The sequence below is a fragment of the Podarcis cretensis genome, assembly GCF_951804945.1.
Source record: "Podarcis cretensis genome assembly, chromosome: 17".
NCBI lineage: Eukaryota > Metazoa > Chordata > Lepidosauria > Squamata > Lacertidae > Podarcis > Podarcis cretensis.
The window spans coordinates 8,550,934-8,575,240 of NC_137187.1; the positions used below are offsets into that span (position 1 = coordinate 8,550,934).

The following is a 24,307-nucleotide window of genomic DNA, read 5'->3' on the forward strand; positions in this document are numbered from 1 at the left end:
AATTTAGGGACACGGGTGGCGCTGTGGGTTAAACCACAGAGCCTAGGACTTGCCAATCAGAAGGTCGGCGGTTCGAATCCCCATGACGGGGTGAGCTCCCGTTGCTCGGTCCCTGCTCCTGCCAACCTAGCAGTTCGAAAGCACTTCAAAGTGCAAGTAGATAAATAGGTACCGCTCTGGCGGGAAGGTAAACGCCGTTTCCGTGCGCTGCTCTGGTTCGCCAGAGGCGGCTTAGTCATGCTGGCCACATGACCCGGAAGCTGTATGCCAGCTTCCTTGGCCAATAAAGTGAGATGAGAGCCGCAATCCCAGAGTCGGTCACGACTGGACCTAATGGTCAGGGGTCCCTTTACCTTTACTATTTAATAATAATAATAATTTATTATTATTATTATTATTTATACCCCGCTGATCTGATTGGGTTGCTCCAGCCACCCAGAGCAGCTGGGATTAGGTTTTCAGTCTGTGTCTGCCTAGGAACCTAAATCACAGGGCTCTTGAATTTAAGTGGCCATCTCAGCTTTTGAGCTAGTGATTCTCACTCGACATCACAGATACATCAATGAGCTCCTGATCCACAGCAAGTGGCCAGTTTCCAGCTTGTCAGGCAAAATGAATGAAACTTGTCTTCCTACAACTGCTGAAACCCAAGCTTTCACATTCCTAACTGGATGCCAGTGTTTTGTTACCTCCCGTCCCCCCGTCCCAATAACTTCCTTTTTATTTTAGGATTATAAATAGCAGGAATTCCTCTGTGTATTTTGGAGCAGCACAGTTCTCAGCATGCATTTCCATAAATCCATAAAGCACGAATGCTGCAGAAATGCTGTTGTGGGGCGTGATTCCCCCCCCCCTTTATTAGACATACTTTTGAGCCCGTAGGCTCCGTGCTCTACTCAGAAAAGCTGCATTTAGCTTGTGCAATGATGGAATATTTCTCTTCTTATCAAGGAAACAATTCCCCATATCTTTGGTGGAATGGCAGGAAGAAAAAAACCACAGCTTCCAATGTTTCACAGAGGGAAACGGACGAACCTCTGTTCTCACCACAAGGATTACTGCCTGTGGTCATCTCCTATCCCACGATATGCTATGATGATGTTGTTGTTGATGATGATGATAATGATAATAATAATAATAATAATAATAATAATAATAATAATAATAATATGTTGCCAGCCCATCTCACTGGGTGGCTCTGTGCAGCTTCCAACAAATTATAAAACCACAGCAAAACATCAAACATTAAAACTTCCCTACGCAGGGCTGCCTTCAGGTGTCTTCTAAAGTCAGATACAGTGGTATCTCAGGTTACAAACACCTCGGGTTACAAGCACTTCGGGTTACAGGCTCCGCTAACCCAGAAGTAGTACCTCAGGTGAAGAACTTTACCTCAGGATGAGAACAGAAATTGCACAGCAGCAGTGGGAGGCCCCATTAGTTAAAGTGGTACCTCAGGTTAAGAACGGTTTCAGGTTAAGAACGGACCTCCAGAATGAACTACCGTATTTTTCGCTCTATAAGATGCACTTTTCCCCTCCTAAAAAGTAAGGGGGAATGTGTGTGCGTCTTATGGAGCGAATGCAGGCTGCGCAGCTATCACAGAAGCCAGAACAGAAAGAGGAATCGGTGTGCACCAATCCCTCTTGCTCACCTGGCTTCAGCGAAAGCAGTGCAAAGGCTCTTGAGGGCGATGGAAGGAACGCTCCCCCTGCGCTGAAAAGGCTTGGCACGGCTACCCCAGAAACCAAAACAGCAAGAGGGATCGTTGCTTTCGCTGCGCAGCGATCCCTCTTGCTGTTCTGACTTTGCTTTGCTGGAGAGGCGCTGCGCAGAGAGGGAGAGAATATTTTTTTTCTTGTTCTCCTCTAAAACTAGGTGCATCTTATGGTCGGGTGTGTCTTATAGAGCGTAAAACACAGTAAGTTCATAACCAGAGGTACCACTGTAGTTGTTTATTTCCTTGACATCTGTAAGGAGGGTGTTCCTGCTATCAAACATTGCTGAAGATTATCCATAACCACCTCTTAAAAGTTATATTTGTTTACTCTTCTATTAAGGGCATAACTAGATGTGGTGGTGGGTGATCTCTTCTCCTGAGGATTTTCTTCCCCAAAGGGCAAGTGCAGCTACAGGAAGCTCTCATTGGCCCACCATAGGAAACGAGGCAGGGAGGCCATTTCAGATGAGGATACAGCTAATTCAGATGAATCAACTGGTAAAGAAAGAATCCAGTTAGTGTGAAATCTCCAAATGTGGCCACCAAGCCACTAACCTATTTTTGCGAGGAGGCAGTGTGTGGGTATAGAGACCTCCTGGCCCACTGCCTTAGAGAGGTCCTTTCGTAAAAATATGTGCACACACACATTTCCCCTTACTTTTTAGGAGGGGAAAAGATGCTGATCACAATTCTAGACTAAAAGTACGTTTCTGAACACAATTCAAAGTGTTGTTGCTGACCTTTAAAGCCTAATCGGCCTCTGCCCAGTATACCAGATGGAGCATTTGCACCCCCATCATTCAGCCTGGACACTGAGGTCCAGCTCTGAGGGCCTTCTGGCGGTTCCCTCACTGCGAGAAGTGAAGTTACAGGTAAACAGGCAGAGGGCCTTCTTGGTAGTGGCACCTGCCCTCCCATCAGATGTCAAGGAAATAAACAACTATCTGACTTTCTGAAGACATCTGAAGGCAGCCCTGTTTAGGGAAGCTTTTACTGTTTGATGTTTTATCACTTCCTTATTATTAATATTCTGTTGGGAGCTGCCCAGAGTGGCTGGGGAAACCCAGCCAGATGAGCAGGGTATAAATAATACAACAACAACAACAACAACAACAACAACAACAACAATAATAATAATATAGCACTAAGATTACCCACAACTTGCTTCAGACAACAACTTGAGGTCCCCCACCACTTGCTTCAGATCAAATGATTTTAGTGCTAATGCCACAAATCTCTTAACTGCCACCACTGCACTGTGACAAAAGGCATTCCCTGTGAATCCCTGCACTTGATGTGTGCCTGTTCCCAGGGACAACAAGAGATGCATAAACAGGAACTGCAAGGTACAAATTGCTCAACAATCTCCACTGCCACAACACACAGCCAATCTTTCGAGGCAGGGAAACAGGAAGCCTGTGAAGAGGTTGCCTGCAGGATACGGACTTGATATTATGAATTATGAGATGAGACGGAGGTGGGAACCCAGGTCATCTACAGAAGCTTGAGCTTTGCTGGCTCAGGTGCATTTAAAGCACATCCAATGCACATTTAAGGCACATGACACCCCCTAAAGAACCCCGGGAACTGTAGTTCCGCCACCACAAGGCTTTAATTCCCAGTGCCTTTAACAAACTGCTGTTGCCAGGTTTTTTGGGGGGGTTGGAGGGGAGTATGTCCTTTAAATATGGATTGAGTGTGCTTTAAATTAAATGTATGGTGTGGACCTGCACTGTTAAAGAAGCCCAGCGGTTTTCTTCAGACAGCAGCCAACACAATGCCTCTGGAAAGTCACAAGTGAAGCAGCCTGCTCACATTTACCTCAGAGTATGATACTCAGAGGCATAGCTGCTTCTGAAAACAGAGGCTCCATTTGACTGTAGTGGCTATTGAAGACCTATCTTCCATATCTACAGTGGTGCCTCGCAAGACGAAAAGAATCTGTTCCGCGAGTCTCTTCGTCTTGCGGTTTTTTCGTCTTGCGAAGCAAGCCCATTGACAGCTTAGCAGATTAGCGCTATTAGCGGCTTAGGGGCTTAGTGGATCAGCTGTTAAGCGTCTTAGCGGATCAGCTGATAAGCAGCTTAGCGGATCAGCTGTTAAGCGGCTTAGCGGATCAGCTGTTAAGCGGCTTAGCGGCTTAGCGGATCAGCTGGTAAGCGGCTTAGCGGCTTAGAAAAAGGGGGGTGAAGGAAAAAAAACCCGCAGGAACTCGCAAGACATTTTCGTCTTGCGAAGCAAGCCCATAGGAAATTCGTTTTGCGAAGCACCTCCAAAACGGAAAACCCTTTCGTCTAGCAGGTTTTCCGTCTTGCGAGGCATTCGTCTTGCGGGGCACCACTGTAATCCTCTTTAAAAAGCCACCTGAGCTTGTGTTTGTCACCACATTTAATTCTCTAAGTTGGTAATCCCCTGTTCAAAGAACTTCCTATTGGCTCAACCTACTGCCCATTCATTTTACTGGGTGTCTTGCTACCTGACTAATTAGCATTATTAAATAGGGAGAATATTTTCCTTTGGTCACAATCCATTTAAAGCACAGTCATAGCTTCCCTCAAAGAATCCTGGAAGCTGTTGTTTGTTGAGGATGCTGAGAACTGTAGCTCTGCAATCGGGTTGCCTAAAAACTCTCAGCACCCTAACAAACTACAGTTCCCAGGATCCTTTGAGGGAAGTAATATCTGTTAAAGTGGTATAGGACTGCTTTAAATGTTTACTGTGGATGTGACCTCTGTCTACTTCCTTCACATGGATCTATCCTGCCCTTGACCTGAAATTGGCCAGGGAAGTCCTATTAGTTGTATCATCAACAAGAGTGATCCAGTTAACAGGAACCTGGAATAGGGCCTTCTCAGTTGTGGCCTCCTCACTTTTGAATCTGTTTCTCCCTCAAACAGGCTGCTGTGCTGAGTGGGTTGCAGTGACACCTGAAAACTTCCTTACTTCATCAATCCTTTGAGCATCAGTAGCAGATATTTGTGATTTACACTTAAACATTTACAAACTGCACTTTCTTAAGAAATATAACAAGGCAGTGTACAACATAAGGACACATGCTACAGTGCTACGATAACATCAGTAAAGATATCAATAACACGTCAATAAATTGGTCAGTTAAAAAAAATCAAATGACAATGTTAATTTGTGTTGTTCTTCAGATAAGTACTACGAGAGAAATGGCTACATACTGGTTTTAGTGATTTAATATTGAGTTAATTGACTCTATTTATTCTTTATGGCATGTGATGTTGTATCACCACCCTGTGACCTTAGGGCGAAGGGTGGGATATAAATTTTAATAATAAACAACGTTTATCAGATTTCTCCTTATCTGTTTCCCCCTCAAACTAGAAAGCCCATGGAGCACAGACCTGCAGATATTCTGCTTTAAGAACAACACACCACAACATTGCTGTAACCCAGAGTAACCTGCACTCAGAATCACTGATGAAATCCTGCCAGCCATGGATTTCTGCTAGCCATGAGGAAGCACAAGAATTAGGGAAGGACTGCCAGCCAGCGATATCGAAGCACATGCACCATTTCTTAACCTTAGTCATGACCTTTGGCTCCCACATATGGTAGATGTAGAAAGGAAAGGGCGGGTATCTTATGTCGATTAATCACACGCTAATTGTCCAAGAGAGTGCTGAACCTGAACTTGAAGAAAACCACATTAAAGAGGGAAAAGGTGAAAGGGCCAAGAAAGGCAGCCAGCTTAATCCCAAATAATGTGGTTTCTGTCCTCTTGATTACGTCAAGGGCTTCAAGGCCAGCTGTGGTGGCAACTGAAATACAATCGAGAGTCGAGAGTGGATTTCATGCTCTTTATTCAGCTCGTAGTGGTGAGGAGGAATGGAAGTTCCCCCAGAATGTCTGCTTTATATACATTATTTACACAATGGGCCCCACGTGATTGGCTAATTCCGGGATTCGCCTGTAGCAGTGGCGTAGCGTGGAGGGTGCAGGGGGGGCCGGCCGCACCGGGCGCAACATCTGGGGGTTAGGGTTAGGGGTAGGGTTAGGGGGCGCAAATCCATGGGTTAGGGGGCGCAAATTACTTGCCTTGCCCCGGGTGCTGACAACCCACGCTACGCCACTGGCCTGTAGGCCAATCAGGTTGCGGATTCACTTCCACCTGAAGCTGGATTGGATGGCTCCTGTGGCCCAATCAGGCTGCTGCATTCTGGATCCTATTCAACTCAGTACATAACAGCAGCCATTTTGGAGAACCCCCTTCCAATTGAGTTTGATTATTCACCAGTATCATGGAAAGATGCCTTCTGTAGGAAGGTGAGTCAGGCCACTGGTTTCTCTAGGCTGGTACTGTAGACACTGACCAGCAAAGGCCCTTCAGGAATTCAGACAGGAAATCTCTCCCAGCCCTATGTGGAAATGCCTGGGATTGAACATTGCAACCTGCAACCTGCACCATGCTAGACTGGTAGCGGCGGCAGCTGAGGAGGAGCACCGACGAGAGGGAAGGAAGGAGGGAGGGAGAGAAAGTCGCTCCTTCTTTCTGTTGTCGCTCACACCAGGCCAGGCTCCTCGTCATCTGCACCAACAGTGATACTGTCTTTGGGGGACAGGAGGCGGGCAGGTGTGGAGGATTCCCTGGTCCTGAATGGGGTAACTGTGCCCCGGAAGGACTAGGCGCGCAGCCTGGGAGTCATTCTGGACTCACAGCTGTCCATGGAGGCACAGGTCAATTCTGTGTCCAGGGCAGCTGTTTATCAACTCCATCTGGTACACAGGATGAGACCTTACCCGCCCGCAGACTGCCTTGCCAGAGTGGTGCATGCTCTGGTTATCTCTCGCTTGGACTACTGCAATGTGCTCTATGTGGGGCTACCTTTGAAGGTGACCCGGAAACTACAATTAATCCAGAATGTGGCAGCTAGACTGGGGACTGGGAGCGGCCGCCGAGACCATATAACACCTGTCTTGAAAGACCTACACTGGCTCCCAGTACGTTTCTGAGCACAATTCAAAGTGTTGGTGCTGACCTTTAAAGCCCTAAACGGCCTTGGTCCAGTATACCTGAAGGAGCGTCTCCACCTCCATCATTCTGCCCAGACACTGAGGTCCAGCGCCGAGGGCCTTCTGGCGGTTCCCTCGCTGTGAGAAGCCAAGTTACAGGGAACCAGGCAGAGGGCCTTCTCGGTAGTGGCGCCCGCCCTGTGGAACGCCCTCCCACCAGATGTCAAAGAGAGAAATAACTACCAAACTTTTAGAAGACATCTAAAGGCAGCCGTGTTTAGGGAAGCTTTTAATGTTTAATAGGTTATTGTATTTTAGTGTTTTGTTGGAAGCCACCCAGAGTGGCTGGGGAAACCCAGCCAGATGGGTGGGGTATAAATAATAATAATAAATTTATTATTATTATTATTATTATTATTATTATTATTATTATTATTATTACAACCACCATTTTGGGCCTTCCAAGCTCAAATATTGGAGAAAAGCTTTCTCCGTTTCAAGTCCAAATGGGATAGGGGGGACTTTTGTCCAAAAACGGAGCGATCCGGGGGGCCACTAGGGGGCGCATCAGAAGATGGCTGACAATAACATCTCGCCGACCCACACGAGGTAATTTGGAGGCTGTGATGGGAGTAAATAGCCTCCCTACCCCCCCCCCCCGGATTGTGGGGTGGGACTGCCCTTGCTTGCTGTGCCCTATACCACCCCCGAATTTGTGGGGATGGGGGCACTAGGCACAATGCCCTCCTGTGGGATTTCGGCACTCCTGGACGCCGTCTCTGATCCACGCCACTAGCTGCAAGAACTTCAAAAGAAACAATTTGGATGAAGCGAATGCACATACTTCAAGGAAGAAGGGGGAGTAAAGACTGCTAACAGAAGAGATCTCTGATAAAACAAGAAGAGTCGAAAGAGCAAGTATAAATCACGAGAAGATACGCCAAGACTCGGTATGGCAAAGGGACTGATGGGGGAGGGGAAAAAACCTTACTTTCTTTCTTATATGTGATTAAACAAGAACCACCCCCCACAAGTCAGAAATGTCGTTTTAAGGACTTAAGCTGTGGATTTAAGGCTGTGTGGAGATAAACTTTCGAACCAAAGCATGTTTTGAGAAGAGCGTGGAATGTATAAGGGCTTTGGAATGACGCAGTTAAAAGTGCCGTCGCCATATTGGGAAGTTCTGTCGGAGGGCTTAAGTCTGAGAGGAGAAATAGAGAAATAGAGCTGTTTTTATACTGTGGGTGAAACTCCTCAGTGGGACTTAAGAACGACAGTTCTGTAATTAATGATGGAAAGAGCGCTGTTATCTATGAAGGCGATGATATATGGAAACCATCTCGATTTGAGAATTGGAAGAACGGAAAAATTCACACAGGATTATTATTGGTGTTTATCGGCTTAAGGAGACTATCAGAAGAGGGGATGTGGAAACAGCAAGATAAGACTGGATAGAATTATGAACTTTGTTTGGACTGATTTGGACATTAACGCAGTAGCAAGAAGATGATCAGAATCCCCCTTCAGATCTTGAAATATGGGTACCCTCAACAAAATTTAAAATTCAGCTTTGTAATTCGGAATTTATGTGATGTGATTTGATTTGATTTGATTGGCTGGTTAATAAAAATTATTTTAAAAAAACAAAGAAAAACGGAGCGATCCAATTTTCCTAGGGATGGGTGGCAATCTTACATGGTGCACAACACGTGGGAAAAGAGGAGGTGGTTAACCTCTGATCCTGTGCCTTCACCTGGGGATGCTACGTTGAAAGTTTTTTTTTCTTTTTTAAAGTAAAATTGTATGCCTTGTGGGGGCTGTAGGCTTGGCACAAAGACTGCCAGTTGCTGGCCTCTCCTCCTCTGACTGGTCTACCCCATAGCTGTTAACCTTTCCTTTTTTTGTGGGAAATTCCCTTATTCCAGCGCCGTTTCCCGCTGCTATCCCGGATTGTTAGATATCCCGTAGACTGTCCCCGGGACAGGTGAGGCTGCTGGTCCCTTATTTTCGAGGCTAAAAAAGGTAAAGGGACCCCTGACCATTAGGTCCAGTCGTGACCAACTCTGGGGGTGCGGCGCTCATCTCGCTTTATTGGCCGAGGGAGCCGGCGTACAGCTTCCGGGTCATGTGGCCAGCAGGACTAAGCCGCTTCTGGTGAACCAGAGCAGCGCACGGAAACGCCATTTACCTTCCCTCCAGAGCAGTACCTATTTATCTACTTGCACTTTGAAGTGCTTTCGAACTGCTAGGTTGGCAGGAGCAGGGACCGAGCAACGGGAGCTCACCCCGTCGCGGAGATTTGAACCGCCTACCTTCTGTGGTTTAACCCACAGCGCCACCCGCGTCCCTTTTCGAGGCTGCTGATCCCTTATTTTCAAATCTGAAAGTTGACAGCTATGGTCTAGCCCGTTCAGCACCCCAGATTTCCTAAGCCCTCCTTAGGAGAACCAAGCCGTCCAAAGGTTCATTCCCTTGCCTGCTATCCATCCACAAATATAATCCCACGGCCACAAATGTAGTTTATCTTGGCTTGAGCCAAAGCACTGAACTTTCCCGTCTGCTCCCTCTGCTCCTTTTGATTCTCCAGAGTTGGCAGGGCACCAGAAACAAATTGTTTGATTAGTATCGCTAGTAGTTCACTGAACAATTAATTTAACCAATACAAGCCACAAGGCTTTTGCTGCAGGGCCACCAAGAAGTATTCACTGACTGGAAGAAATACGGCACCGTTCCAAAACGAGATCTCCGTCAGATCGTGTTTGGGCAGCCTCGTTGCTCTCCTGGGTTTGCCCTTGATCTATGTGCCTATTAAATTTAATTTCCGTTTTCAATTCACCGTTGCTTTCCTTTCAAGAGCCACAGAGGAATGCTGCATTTCCAGAACCAGAGGTCTGACAACTCCTCGCTTTTGTGAAAATCAAAAACGTGCAGGAATATACATGAGTCTGAGGACTAATCTGTGCTATACATTTGAAGTAGTATTATGCCAGTTGAAATAGCTATGGCTCCCCCCCCCCCAAGAATCATGGGAACTGTAGTTTGTTAAAGGTGCTGCAAGTTGTTGTTGTTGTTTAGTCGTTTAGTCGTGTCCGACTCTTTGTGACCCCCTGGACCAGAGCACGCCAGGCACTCCTGTCTTCCACTGCCTCCCGCAGTCTGGTCAAACTCATGCTGGTAGCTTCGAGAACACTGTCCAACCATCTGCTCCTCTGTCGTCCCCTTCTCCTTCTGCCCTCCATCTTTCCCAACATCAGGGTCTTTTCCAGGGAGGCTTCTCTTCTCATGAGGTGGCCAAAGTCTGTCCTTCCAGTGAGCACTCAGGGCTGATTTCCTTCAGAATGGAGAGGTTTGATCTTCTTGCAGTCCATGGGACTCTCAAGAGTCTCCTCCAGCACCAGAATTCAAAAGCATCAATTCTTCGGCGATCAGCCTTCTTGATGGTCCAGCTCTCACTTCCATACATCACTACTGGGAAAACCATAGCTTTTACTATACGGACCTTTATTGGCAAGGTGATGCCTCTACTTTTTAAGATGCTGTCTAGGTTTGTCATTGCTTTTCTCCCAAGAAGCAGGAGTCTTTTAATTTCGTGGCTGCTGTCACCATCTGGAGTGATCATGGAGCCCAAGAAAGTAAAATCTCTCACTGCCTCCATTTCTTCCCCTGCTATTTGCCAGGAGGTGATGGGACCAGTGGCCATGATCTTCGTTTTTTTGATGTTGAGTTTCAGACCATATTTTGCGCTCTCCTCTTTCACCCTCATTAAAAGGTTCTTTAATTCCTCCTCACTTTCTGCCATCAAGGTTGTGTCATCTGCATATCTGAGGTTGTTGATATTTCTTCCGACAAATCTGCTAGTCGTTAGGAGATGCCAATTCCCTCACACAGGTGCAATTCTCAAAGTAGCTTAACAATCAAACCCTCTTCCCAGGGAATTATGGGAAATGTAGCTCTCTGAGTGGAATTGGGGTCTTCTCTGAGCAGCCTTAATAGACTACGGGGTCCTTTGTGGGAAGCCATTACTGTAAAAATGACATGATACTGCTTTAGAAGTACTGTGCAGATGGGGCCTGAAACACGTATGTGAAGAAATACTTTGGAAAAAGGAACAGAGGAAGATACTCTATAGTGATTTTCTTTAGCTTAGGGTGTTGTTGTTTTTTTAAGGGTAGACAAAGTAATGCAGGATAAAGTCTCTCAATTTCTATTAGAGATTAAATGGAACTTTCCTATTTAAAAGCAGTCTATCAGGCTGTGTGCACCTCAAAACAGTAAAATAATAATAATCATCTGCAGATCCCATGACAAGAAAAAACTGAAGCTGTGCCCTGAATAAATTATACAAACTAGCATTGTTTTTATAATATGGCATAATTCATGCAACTTCTGCTGGACACAGGAATGGCAAGGAGTTGCAGAGGGCAGTGAAGCATGCAGCCAGGGCCGGATTTAGGTTTGATGAGGCCTTAAGCTACTGAAGGTAATGGGGCCCTTTATATGCCCTTTGTCAGCAACAAATTGTTGCTGTTTTTTGTGTTGAATTTATCCTCTACGGTAATTTATGGACCTAACAGGTATCTAAAGCCATTTGCACATAACAAAATATGTATTTTATCAAAGTAATTGTTGAACTGAAATACAATTAAGAAGAAGTATATTAATAGTGAGATTGGGAGAGGGGGCAAGAGAGTAGAGCTCTAAGCTATAGCTTGTTTAGCTTATACAGTGGGCGCTCGGGTTGTGAACGTGATCCGTGCGGGAGGCACGTTCGCAACCCGCAGCGTCCGCAACCTGCAGTGCTGCGTTTGCGCACGCACGGGTTGTGTTAAGTTGTGGGTTGACATAGCAGACGACACAGCGATTTCTCCAAAGCAGCTCTTTATTTTGTAAGCTGGAATAGAACTAACAGCAAACAGCTCAGCCGGCCTGCTTTTATAGGCAGCCGGCTGTCAACATTGTAGCAACAACAACCCAGAGTTTCCCGCCTAAAATAACTGATGTGGACCTGAGTGAAAACTATCTACAGACCTGAGTGAAAACTATCTACAGTATCCCCCTGCTGGCCCAGGGTGAAACTTCACTACATAACAGGTTGCGATTTGGTGATTCTGCACATGCGAAATGTAGTGTTTCTGCGCATGCGCCGAAACCCCGAAATAACCTGTTCCGGTACATCTGGGTTTCGGCACGTCCGTAATCCGAAAACGCGCAGCCTGCAGCGTCTGTAACCCGAGGTATGATTATGTAAATCTGGCACTGCGCACAGATGTTCCCATCAGCCATGACTGTTGGCCATGATGGTTGGGCTGAGCTTTGCCTTGGCAGCTCAGTGAGTACAGCATGAGACTCTTAGGGTTGTAGGTGAAAGCCCCATGTTGGGCAAAAGATTCCTGCATGGCAGGGGGTTGGACTAGATGCCCCTTGTTGTCCCTTTTAACTCTACAATTCTCTGATTCTATGATGGGAGCTGGAGTACCGCCATGTTTAGAGGATGACAGCCGCACTCCCTTTAGGGGCATTTGTGTCCTTGCTCAGACTGCATGCTTCCTTAGCTATGAGTGTTTGCCGAAGAAGTTCCTGCATTGCGGGGGGCTAGACTATAAGACCTTTAGGAGTCCCTTCTGTGTATTTTAAAAATGGGGTATCAGAGTTTTTAGGGGGCAAACCAGGTTGGGATAGCTGGGATAGCAGGCTTGTTGGTTTTGAATGTCTTATGTAGATTCCCCCCCCCCCAATTTTGTTGTTCTGTATGGGACAATGGCAATAAAGATAATCATATCATATTGTATCGTATCGGAGCACGAAGAAGGGGCTGGCGTTTCCCAAGCAGGGAAACTGCTGGTGTTTTCCCCTAGGAAAGTTTGGCAGCAACCAAGTACTTTCCTCCAGAAAGTTGAGTTGATCTCCCACCATAATAAAGGAACTTCACATCTGAAGTCTGAAAATACCCTCATTTGGGAAACCCCAGGGGAATACAATACTATTACTTGAGGAGGGAGAGGACAGAACAGCTTTTGTTCTCTGCCTGCTCATTTGCCTTGTTTCTAACTCCCTCCCAGCTCTCGACCTGATCTGTTCACCAGTAGTTGCTGCCCCTTGCTGGACAGTGTGGAAACTTTAGTGAAAGTGTTAGATCTGGAAGGCTGGTACATACCCACTGTTCATCTTTGAACATGTGCCCCAAATACAGTGTATGATGCGTGTAATTTCTCATATTGTACCCTGTTGGGTCAATAAGGATTCTAATCCCCAGGTTGCGGGGGGTGTAGAGGCCTGAGATATTGTCGTTCCACGTTCTTTTGACTATCCCAAGGCAGAGGAAAGATTCAGAGGAGGGAATTTCTTGATGCATCAGTTCATTCTGTGAGCCAGAAGGTCATGCCAGCTGCCCAAAATTCAGAGGGCTTGGATAAAAGGAAGCTGGATTGGCTTTGAAAGAGGGAGGTGTGATTAAGCCCTCTCTGAGGCCTTCTTTTTCTCCACCAGATAAACTACCGTATTTTTTGCTCTATAAGACTCACTTTTTCCCTCCTAAAAAGTAAGGGGAAATGTGTGTGCGTCTTATGGAGCGAATGCAGTCTGTGCAGCTATCCCAGAAGCCAGAACAGCAAGAGGGATTGCTGCTTTCACTGCGTAGCGATCCCTCTTGCTGTTCTGCCTTCTGAGATTCAGAATATTTTTTTTCTTGTTTTCCTCCTCCAAAAACTAGGTGCGTCTTCTGGTCTGGTGCATCTTATAGAGCGAAAAATACAGTAGATACAAGGTGCTCAAGACACCTCCTGTAAGGATTAATGAATGGGGGAAACGGAACAAAAATGGACTGTGGAACGAGGGGTGAGGGAGACATTCAATTCAGTTCATGTTTGAAGGTGAACGTACAAAACCTGCACTTTCTGAAACAGTGTACAAAACTGAAGACAGCTATCCTTTGGACTTTGCACGTGTGTGTGTGTGTGTGTGTGTGTGTGTGTGTGTGTGTGAACTTCTACCAGGGAAAATTGTGCATAGAAATTAATATATTAGTGGAAATAACAGAAATTTAGGGGAAATTGCTTGCAAGAAATGTGTACATGAATAACATTAATTTATTTATATGTAAAAGCTGCATATGTAATATGTGGTAGTAAAAACTGCATGTGCACATTTGTTTATCTGGATAAATTTGAAAAATGTTGATGACTTTTCACGAATATTTAAACTAAATAAATCACAAACCGCCCTGGAACGAAGAGAACTGAAACTGACAGGTCTTCCCATCCCAATTTAGAATAAGGTTTGGGGAATTGATTACTGTATTGGTAATGGATCATCTAATTTAAGAACTGATTCGGGTGGTCTGTGTTGGAGGTGAAAAACTTTTGTTTCATGTGATGCGGTTGGGAAATTAATCGACCTGCTCTCTGTGAAATGTAAACTCTAGTCATTACTTCTAGATGCGCAAAATTTAGTTACGTGCAAATTTTGTACAAATGTGTGCTTATGAACATGGGAATAGGGGAAACCCTAAGCAGAATGGAGGAACCTTAACTGACAGCTGTTAAAGGGGGGTTGATTTGTTTTTGCCTTGTCTTTGCCTACCCTCTAGTGGCCTCCGATGGGAGTGCAGCCATTCCAAGCCCTCAACAAGGCTCATCCTCACATTGTGTTTCTTCCCCCACCTTGACTGCCTCATACCCTCCAACATTTCTCCGATGAAAACAGGGACATCCTAAGGAAAAGCAGGACATTCTGGGCTCAAATCAGAAACCAGGACAGCTTCTGTAAATCCAGGACTGCCCCTGGAAAATAGGGAAACTTGGAGGGTCTGTTACCCCAGGTTGGCAAAAGAGGAAGAAGCACCCCTTTTCAGTTGTTGCCATTAAAATCTGGACATCACTAGATTTACACGCCCCCCCCCCAAAGGGCTATATCACTCCCCTCTGAAGTTGGGATGCAAGAAATGTCCCGCAGTGTTAGCTGCACCAGCAAGCGACAGGTGGCTTCTGTTTCCATGCTCTGGGTCTTTTAGTGACCTGGGAAAGTTCTGTCCCAATGGCTATGCATGCTCTGAATTTTTGAAATGCTCCTGGGATACCCTGAACTTAATGTAACTAATTGCTTCTGCAACAGATTTTAGGGACTGCCACTGGGTGAATTTGGATGGGTGGTAGTGGCGCTGTGGGTTAAAACCACTGAGCCTAGGGCTTGCCGATCAGAAGGTCGGCAGTTCAAATCCCTGTGACGGGGTGAGCTCCCGTTGCTCGGTCCCTGCTCCTGCCAACGTAGCAGTTTGAAAGCACATCAAGTGCAAGTAGATAAATAGGTACCACTCTCGCGGGAAGCTAAACGGCGTTTCCGTGCACTGCTCTGGTTCGTCAGTGGCTTAGTCATGCTGGCCACATGACTCGGAAGCTGTATGCCGGCTCCCTCGGCCAATAAAGCGAGATGAGCGCCGCAACCCCAGAGTCAGCCACGACTGGACCTAATGGTCAGGGGTCCCTTTACCTTAGTATCTTACACACTCTGACTCAAGAGAGGTCACAGTAAAGAGAAATATGAACAGGTCTACTTCCACCCTCGAGGGAGTTCCAGAATCTGCACAACATGCAGCGGCTTGACTGCTCAGTGGAGCAGGATATTGCCAACACGTCACTCCACAGTTGAAATGATTGCACTGGCTACCAGTTAGCTGCTGGGATAAGTTCAAGGTACTGATTTTGGCATATAAAGGCCAATACAGATTGGGACCGTGACACCTGAAATAACTTTAATGATCATTTTATTATTTGTTACCCCAGCCACTCTGCGTGGCTTCCAGCATATACAGAAACATAATAAAACTTCAAACATAAAAAACTCCCCTAAACAGGGCTGCCTTCAGATGTCTTCTAAAAGTCAGACAGTTGTTTATTTCCTTCACATCTGACGTGCCATGGGGCAGGCACCATGAAGGTCCTCTGCCTGGTTTTTACCGAGAAGGTCCTCTGCCTGGTTCCCTATAGCTTTACTTCTCACAGAGAGGGAACCACCAGAAGGCCCTCGGAGGTGAACCTCAGTGTCCTGGCTGGACGATGGGGATGGAGACGCTCCTTTGGGTATACTGGGATGAGGCTGTTTAGGGCTTTAAAGGTCAGCACCAACACTTTGAATTGTGCTCAGAAATGTCCTCGGAGTCAATGTAGGTCTTTCAGAACCGGTATTATATGGTCCCGGCAGCCGCTCCCAGTCACCAGTCTAGCTGCCGCATTCTGGATTAGTTGCGGTTTCTGAGTCACTTTCAAAGTGACACAGAGCATTTTGCAGTGGTCCAAGCGGGAAATAAGCGCCCCTTATATACCCAGAGGACTATTGTGCTCTGCAGGTGAAGGCTTCTTGTGGATATCATGTTAGGGGCCTTGTCTAAAGGTCTGCAGCCATCTAGAGTTACCCACTCACCGGGGGGGGGGGGGGGGAGAACTTGGCCTGTTCTTGTGACTGCAATGGCAAAGAATGTGCAGAAACAGGAAGCAAGTAAATCTATTGCTACTGACTTCAGATCCAGCTGCTCTTAAAGGCACAGCTACATTGGCTAGTTGAAAACCAAATACAGTGGTGCCTCGCAAGACGAAAATAATTCGTTCCGCGAGTTGCTTCGTCTTGCGATTTTTTCGTCTTGCGGAGCGCGGATTCCCCAGGTATTAACGGTTTTACGAAAAAGGAAGCAAACCCGCAAGACGTTTTCGTCTTGCGAAGCAAGCCCATAGGGAAATTCGTCTTGCGAAGCACCTCGAAAAACGGAAAACTCTTTCGTCTAGTGAGTTTTTCGTCTTGCGAGGCATTCGTCTTGCGGGGCACCACTGTAAAACCTGTGAGAGAAACTGGTGGGATGAAGAAATTAAAGCACCTTAAAGGAATCTTATTCTTTGGCAATCACTCAGATGAGTAAGATTGGGTAGGACCCTGCTATCTATCTATCTATCTATCTATCTATCTATCTCCATTACTGGCTTTTCCTTTAAAAATAGAATAAAAAATGAACCTAGAAGCATGTTTGTTCTTATATAATTGAGATAGTCTTCTTCTTTGGCAATCACTCGTAGCCAAGTAAGATTGTCTTCCATGAACACGGTCTTAACAGTGAGTCCGTAAGTGACTGTGGGGGCCAATTCTGGATCCACACATCCTTCCACAGTGGGGACATAGGTTTCCAGGCGGGAGTTGATCACGGTGAGGGTTTGCCAAGCATGCCTTCCTCTTAGCACGTTTCTCCCTTTCATCCTGAGTTCGGGTGTCTTCAAAGTCCACGACACCTTTGGTAAAGGCTGTTCTCCAACTGGAACACTCACAGAGCAGTGTTTCCCAGTTGTCAGTGTTTATACTACATTTTTATACTACCTACACCAAAGCACAAAGGACTTTGGTTTCTAACATGGCCACTGAGTTGTTTATGCAGCTCTTTTCAATGTATTTGTCCTGCCCCAGGGCACTTCACATTCCCCCCTCCCTTTCTCTCAAAGGTAATTAATTAAGAGCATCCAGATTGCTCCGTGTACACAGCCTCACCTGTGCCTCTCCGTGTTTTGCCATCCAGTTCCTAGAACCACCTTTCAAAAGATCTGCAGTGTCGATTTGTATGTGTTTATTGCTTTGGTGTGCTGTTACCTAAGCAATAAGAGCCAACCTTTATTCAGGACAATAAAAGTCACTGCCTTCATCCTTAAGCACGATCATCACACGGAAACAGGTGCGGCTCCAAAGTTGCTCAGAGCCAGCCCCACCTTCCTGAAGTCACTGACTTGGCATCACCTGTAACGGCAACCCTTTCCTGATTCCGCGGTTCCACTTCTGTTTCCTCTCCCCTCCCTTTCTTCCCCATAAAATACTACCCAGAACAAGCTCAGCTGCAGCGCTAGCCTGGTTTCTCTGTACACACAGAAGTTTCGGTCATACTAGCCAGTTTCTTTTAACCGGGCACACGGCAGGGAGAGAGCGAGCAACAGTTGCGGCAGGCGTTGTCTGCAGCAGAACAGGTAAACAGCTGCTTCTCCCTTGATATCTGTATCCAAGCCAGGGCTAAATGCAGGATTTTTGCAGGTGGGTGGGGAGAGGGCGGGACAGTTCTCCTAAGGCATCAGCTTAAACCTGGAATAAGGATAGATCCCACAAACCAGGAATCGTCTCCCACTGCCTGTGACCTTTTTGAGTGCTGTATGACAACAGTATCACTGCTTAGGCGATTAATAATTTGCTGGTTGAGTGGAGGGAGGACCAGGTGAGAGCGTGGACTTGAGGTCCTCTGGAGGCTGACCTGAGCAGAGGGATAAAAAGCCCACTCCCTCTAGCCAAGGCAGGAAAAGTCTGAAGTTATTTTTTAAAGGACAGGATGTTCCTTTAAAACACTGGAATCCTGGGCTACAAAACAGCTCTTGGAAGGAACAGCAGGTCGCTTGGGACTTCTGCCTCTGCGGATCTGGGCCGCAGCTTCTCCAGCTGCGCTCTTCATGGGTTTCCTTGCAAGCTTAGTCGGGTCTCCCCCAAATGTAACTACTTTCCCGCTGTGAATCTTTCCTTTATTCTGTGTCCTGGGCAGCTGTCTACCAGCTGCATCGGGTACACTAGCTGTGAGTGTACCTGCCTGCACGCTGCCTTGCCAGAGTGGTACATGCTCTGGTTGTCTCCTGCTTAGACTACCGCAATGCGTTCTATGTGGGGCTACCTTTGAAGGTGACCCAGAAACTACAGTTAATCCAGAATGCAATAGTTAGACTGGTTACTGGGAGTGGCCGCCGAGACCATATAAATGACACCGGTCCTGAAAGACACTGGCTCCCAGTACAATTCCGAGCACAATTCAAAGTGTTGGTGCTGACTTTTAGAGCCCTAAATGGCCTCGGCCCAGTATACCTGAAGGAGTGTCTCTACCCCCATCGTTCAGCCCAGACACTAAGGTCCAGCACTGAGGCCCTTCTGGTGGTTCCCTCACGCTGAGAAGTAAGGTTCCAGGCAGAGGGCCTTCTTGGTAGTGGCGCCTGCCCTCCCATCAGATATGAAGGAAATAAACAACTATCCGACTTTTAGAAGACATCTGAAGGCAGCCCTGTTTAGGGAAGTTTTTAATGTTTGATGTTTTATCATGTTTTTAATATTCTGTTGGGAGCCACCCAGAGTGGCTGGGGAAACCCAGCCAGATGGGCAGGGTAAAAATAAATTTATTATTATTATTATTATTATTATTATTATTATTATTATTATACGGCTGTAGATGCGTTCTGCTGCAGACTTTGTATGGTGTAAATGATACGATGCCTGGCTGGCACCACACAGCCAAGCAAAACGTGTACTAGCTTTCTTCTCAGGACGGAGCAATCCCACAGCAGGTATATAAGGACCTGAGCAAGTAAACCAAGGTTGTTTTCTGAGAGCAAGTGGTTTTTCAGTCACCTGTCTGTACCCATAACAGCTTGTCTGTCTGTCTGTCGCCTGGCGCAGAATGCGGACGCCGACCGCCATGATCGTGGGCATCGTCCTGGGCCCCTGCGGCCTCGTCCTGAACCTGACCAGCACTCTGGCTCCCGCCTGGAGGGATGTGAGCCGTATCCCTGACCAAGCCTACGACATGATCCAGCACCAAGGCATCTGGGACATCTGCAACGAGTTTCAAGGTACCCAGAAGACTCAGTGCAACATCAAGGACACACTGGGGTACTTCTCCCACCAGACTGTGCAAGTCGCCAAAGGGCTGATGCCATCCTCTGTGGCCGTCACGGTCCTGGGGTTGGTTGTGGCTTCGCTGGGCGTTCGCTGCTGGCAGGATGTGCCCCAGTACCTGCTGGCTGGGCTGGGCGGCCTGCTGCTCTTTGTTTCCGGGCTGCTTAGCCTGATCGCCGTCTCCTGGTACAATCACGACATCCAAAACCTTCCCATCACGGCTGGCAGTAGCCTAGGGGTGGGCTACTGCCTGGTGCTAGGCTACTTAGGGAGCTGCCTGGAGATAATTGGGGGCTTCTCCCTATCGCTCAGCTTTGCTCAGTGCTGCAAGGAGCGCAAGCTGAAGAAAGCAGCTATGGATTACAGCTACCCACCCAGCAGTCAGAGGGTCCCAGCGACCACGGCTGCCATTTCCCCCTCCTTTGGCAACACAGAGCTCCAAATGGACTATTACAGGACTCCAACCCCCAGGTCTTACACCAACCCCCAGGACGTACTGGAAAGTGAACACCCCAGTAACTGGAGCAGGTTTCCCTGCGATTCCGATTTATAGCCCTAAGCTGGGAAACTCTTGCAAGGAACGAGCTGCAGAAAGATTCCTTCTGGAACTCTGCTCGGACAACAAAGATACCCAGTGCGGAAAGTTTGCCTACAATTTTAATTCCGGCAAAGACCTTTTCCTACCTCTTTCGCTCGTGGATTAAGCAGGTGCCATAGCCCTAAACTGCTACAGATTCTGGTTCTACGCTTTTCTTTTCGCTTTCTCTCAGGTTAAACATTATATTAAGACAGTAATTAAATCACTCTTGCATGAGGAAGCGATAGGGAGTTTGAGCAGTCCTCTTCACTGTGCAATTTCGGGGATTGGGGAGGGGCTTGCAGGGCAGCAAGCATAATTGTTTATTTTGCTTTTGCACACATTTACTTGAAGAGTGCCCCAGAGCTTTGTTGAGCAAATGGACAAGATGGTTTTTTGCACACTGGGTGAAAGCTGAAAATTCAGGACCCTGGAATATCTCGGAGTGGGGGCAGCAGGGCTCCTCTGCAGCAACAGATCTCCTTTCATCCCCCTGCGCCACCACCTTCTGTTTACTAAATTGGTAAGAGACCAGGAATCTATCATCCCTCAGGGTTTGACTGTACTCTCAAAGAGATGCCTTGTTTTCCTATTTACAGATGGATACATAAAAATGCAATATGCACGGAATAAAAGTTATATTTTGTATGGTGATTTATATGGCGTCACTAGCTGAATCTTGCCTTCGGAAAACGCACCTTACCCCTCAAGTGTTTACTTCAAAAGGATCGCTTGATTCGCAGCACATTTAAAGCATCTCTTTACCCGCCCCTCCACCAAATAATGCTGGGAACTAACTTAAGGGTGCCGATAATTGTAATTCTGTGAGGGATAAAGTACAATTCCCAGGATTCTTTGAGTGGGTGTGGAATGTGCTCTAAATTCATAGTGTGTAAATAGCCCAAGTCCTTCATTTCTACATGCACTCATTTTCTTAAAACGGCCGCCTATCAGAATAAGCAACAGGTATTTGGTTGGACTATGTGGAATGTTTTCCTAGGAGAGAGAAAACATGTTAGGAATGCATGATAGGGGAATGAGTTAATGCATGGTGGTTTAGCACATCTGAGCTATGTGTCTTAGAGTGTATTAGAGATGTGGGTGGCACTGTGGTCTAAACCACTGAGCCTCTTGGGCTTGCCGATCAGAAGGTTGGTGGTTCAAAACCCCGCGACGGGGTGAGCTCCCGTTGCTCTTTCCCAGCTCGTGCCAACCTAGCAGTTCGAAAGCACACAAGTGCAAGTAAATAAATAGGTACCGCTCTGGCGGGAAGGTAAATGGTGTTTCCGTGTGCTCTGGTTTCCGTCACAATGTCCCGTTGCGCCAGAAGCGGTTTAGTCATGCTGGCCACATGACCCGGAAAGCTGTCTGTGGACAAACACTGGCTCCCTTGGCCTGAAAGCAAGATGAGCACCGCAATCCCATAGTAGCCTTTGACTGGACTTAAACACCCAGGGGTCCTTTACCTTTTCACCTTTTAGAGTGCACATGTTAATTGCCACGTCACTCCCCCCCAAAAAAAAAAAAATCAAGGAAATCTTCATTAAGCGTGGTATTGAGAGTTTGTTACAGAACCTCTACAAATGGTACAACAATACGGCTGTTCCTGAACCAGAAGAGCTTGATTACATTAGCTCAGGCACTGGTGCATTCAAGGCTGGATTACTGCAATGCATGCTGTGGGGGGCTTCCCTTACACTAGGATCGGGAAACTGCAACTGGAGCAGAATGAGGCCCAGTCAGTATACAACATCTCTACACTGGTGGCCTATTTCCTACCATCCAAGTTCAAGGTATTACATATATTATATTAGTATATAAGGCTCTTAGTTATATATTAACAGACCTTCCAAGTGTCTCTATTTTCCAGGGGCAGTTCTGAATTTACAGAAGTTTTGTCAGTGCTTCAACAACAGATGGCAACGATTTTAGAAGCAGACCTGCTGGTGCCTTTAGGTCCGTGTTTCCTAAACTTGGGTCTCCAACTGTTTTTGGACTACAACTCTCATCGTGCCTAGCTAGCAGGAATTGTAGGTGCATGTTTGGAGACTTAGAGCAGGGATCGCCTTAATTTATTCAGAGTTCATTTTCTGCAAGTGAGAAGAATCCCTGTTTTCCCCCCTTCTCCTTTTTCCTGTGACTGCCATGCAATGTGTTAATATTTTACCAGTTTATACACTATTTGCACAGCTGGCATAATACATTCACAAGGAAGAAGCAGACTGTGCCCTGTTTCGTTTTTAAAGCATTTGGAAAAAAAGCATTTAACTCACTGTTTGTACTTTCCCTCCAACTAGCAGGAAGAATGCTGGCTTAACAGTGCTTCCCAAAGACTGCCGATCTGTTTTTAGTTGCAAGTGAAGTGGAATCTCTGCTTTGACTTCTGGAACTCAAATAATGTCCTAGGGAAATGGGCAGTTCCCCTCCCCCTCCCCCAAATTTTCATTGGGGCAATTTTAATTTGGCTGGAGCATAGGGGAAAATATCTCCTCCTCTTGCTGCACTTCCAGACATGATCCTACCCCCAACCCCCCCCAGACAACAATTTATTAGGGAGGGAATAAATGTCTAAAAAGGCAGTGCTCATGTGCAAAGGGAAGGATTATATCTATTGTAGAAATTAACACTAAGGAGAAATGAAGCATAGAGAGGGGGATTTCTGGAGCAATAACAGAGCCAAAACCCACAGAAGATAATGGATATGGATCCACCTACATCTGGGGAAACTGTGCAACTGTTCCTCTGTGTCAAAAGCAGTCTGCTTTTTCCCTGAGCTCTGAAAAAAGTGGAAAGCTCAATAGGAAAACTTGGGACGTCTCAGAATGCCTCCAGGTAACCCATTCATCCCAAGTCTTGTGCAACTATGAGGTTAGATTATATCTGATCTTCATTGACCATTTGGTCAGATTTGTTTGTGCTCAGGTTATACAATCATGAACATCCATTCCGATTTGGTTTTTTTTTAAAAAAAATCAATTCCAGAATATTCAATGCACTGGCACTTTCCTAATGTCAGTAAGAAATTTTTAAAAGGATATGTGTTGGGCTAAGGCAGGGTTTCCCCAAATTTGGGTCCCCAACTGGTTTTTTTTTTAGACTACAACTCCCATCATCCCTAGCTAGCAGGACCAGTGGTCGGGGTGATGGGAACTGTAGTCCCAACACAACTGGAGACCCAAGTTTGGGAAACCCTGGGCTAAGGTGATAAAGGTAAAGGGACCCCTGACCATTAGGTCCAGTCGTGACCGACTCTGGGGTTGCGGCGCTCATCTTGCTTTACTGGCCGAGGGAGCCGGCGTACAGCTTCCGGGTCATGTGGTCAGCATGACTAAGCCGCTTCTGGCAAACCAGAGCAGCGCACGGAAACGCCGTTTACCTTCCCGCCGGAGCGGTACCTACTTGCACTTTGAAGTGCTTTCAAACTGCTAGGTTGGCAGGAGCAGGGACCGAGCAACGGGAGCTCACCCTGTCGCGGGGATTCGAACTGCCGACCTTCTGATTGGCAAGTCCTAGGCTCTGTGGTTTAACCCACAGCGCCACCCGCGTCCCTTGGAAACAGACATAGCATATGCCAAATTCCCACTATCATCCGGGCGATGCATTTGGGGGGGAAAGAGATTGCAAGACACTGATCTACTGTGAATCATTTATTTGTTTGCTTTACGAGTCTGTGCCCGTGCCTGTCTTCATTGGAGTCGACAATTCCTGCGGAGGATTGTAAAGCCACATTTTAGGACTCTCAGCATTTTCACCTGGACTATCAAAAGCAATGGTATTACAACCAGTTAAGTTCTTCAGGCAAGGAAGAACTGCAGGCAGATTGCTAGAAGCTTTGCCAAGTAGGGGGTGCGCTTATTTCAGCCAACGTCCCTCCCTCTGTCCTGCCAGCATCTTAACCACTCACAAGTGCAGCTTCTCTAGGCAGCGAAGTTTTTCTGACCCTGCTGCTGGCTTTGCCAGGCCAGGTTTAAAATCCCAAAGTAGGAACAACACTGGTTCCAAGAACACAGGAAGCATATACCAGTGCTCGGAATTGGAAGCTTAGGACAGGAATCTTAAGAAGCCCTCACCTGCTCAGGATCATAAGCTGCATTGATACAGGTTTCATCTTCAACGAAATTGTCTTCTTTGTCGCTGTCCTTCTGGTAGCTGGCCAGTGGTCCAGTTGATGATACACTTGAAGTCCTGTGGGAGGAAGAGATAACACACACATATTGACTGTGATGCAAATCCTAGGCTGGAACCCTTGTGCTAAGCTGTTAAGAGGTACAGTGATCTTGTAGAACCACATGCACCACTAATTTGGAACCCAAACTACATGCATTAATGCAAATTGCAGTTGCAGCACATGCATGCCAGAATCT

At 46.6% G+C, this 24,307-nt stretch overlaps 2 protein-coding genes across 3 annotated transcripts in view; one reads left to right on the forward strand and one right to left on the reverse strand.

Annotated features, from left to right (window-relative positions):
* LOC307206198 (uncharacterized protein) overlaps positions 1-24,307 on the reverse strand; it is a 99,236-nt gene that overhangs the window by 23,540 nt on the left and 51,389 nt on the right. Inside the window, exons 32-33 of one of the 2 annotated variants that reach the window (XM_079959047.1) lie at positions 24,014-24,128; positions 23,576-23,648 (exon numbers count right to left, since the gene is read on the reverse strand). In XM_079959047.1, the coding sequence (XP_079815173.1) occupies positions 23,604-23,648; positions 24,014-24,128 (160 nt within the window). In that variant the 3' untranslated portion in view covers positions 23,576-23,603. Of the gene's footprint in view, positions 1-23,575; positions 23,649-24,013; positions 24,129-24,307 lie in introns of those variants that run through there. The other variant, XR_013834309.1, reaches the window with a different exon arrangement.
* Positions 17,459-20,591, forward strand: CLDN23 (claudin 23). Its single transcript, XM_079959794.1, has 2 exons — positions 17,459-17,688; positions 19,148-20,591. The coding sequence occupies exon 2, from the start codon at positions 19,149-19,151 to the stop codon at positions 19,917-19,919; it is 771 nt and encodes a 256-aa protein (XP_079815920.1). The 5' UTR covers positions 17,459-17,688; position 19,148; the 3' UTR covers positions 19,920-20,591.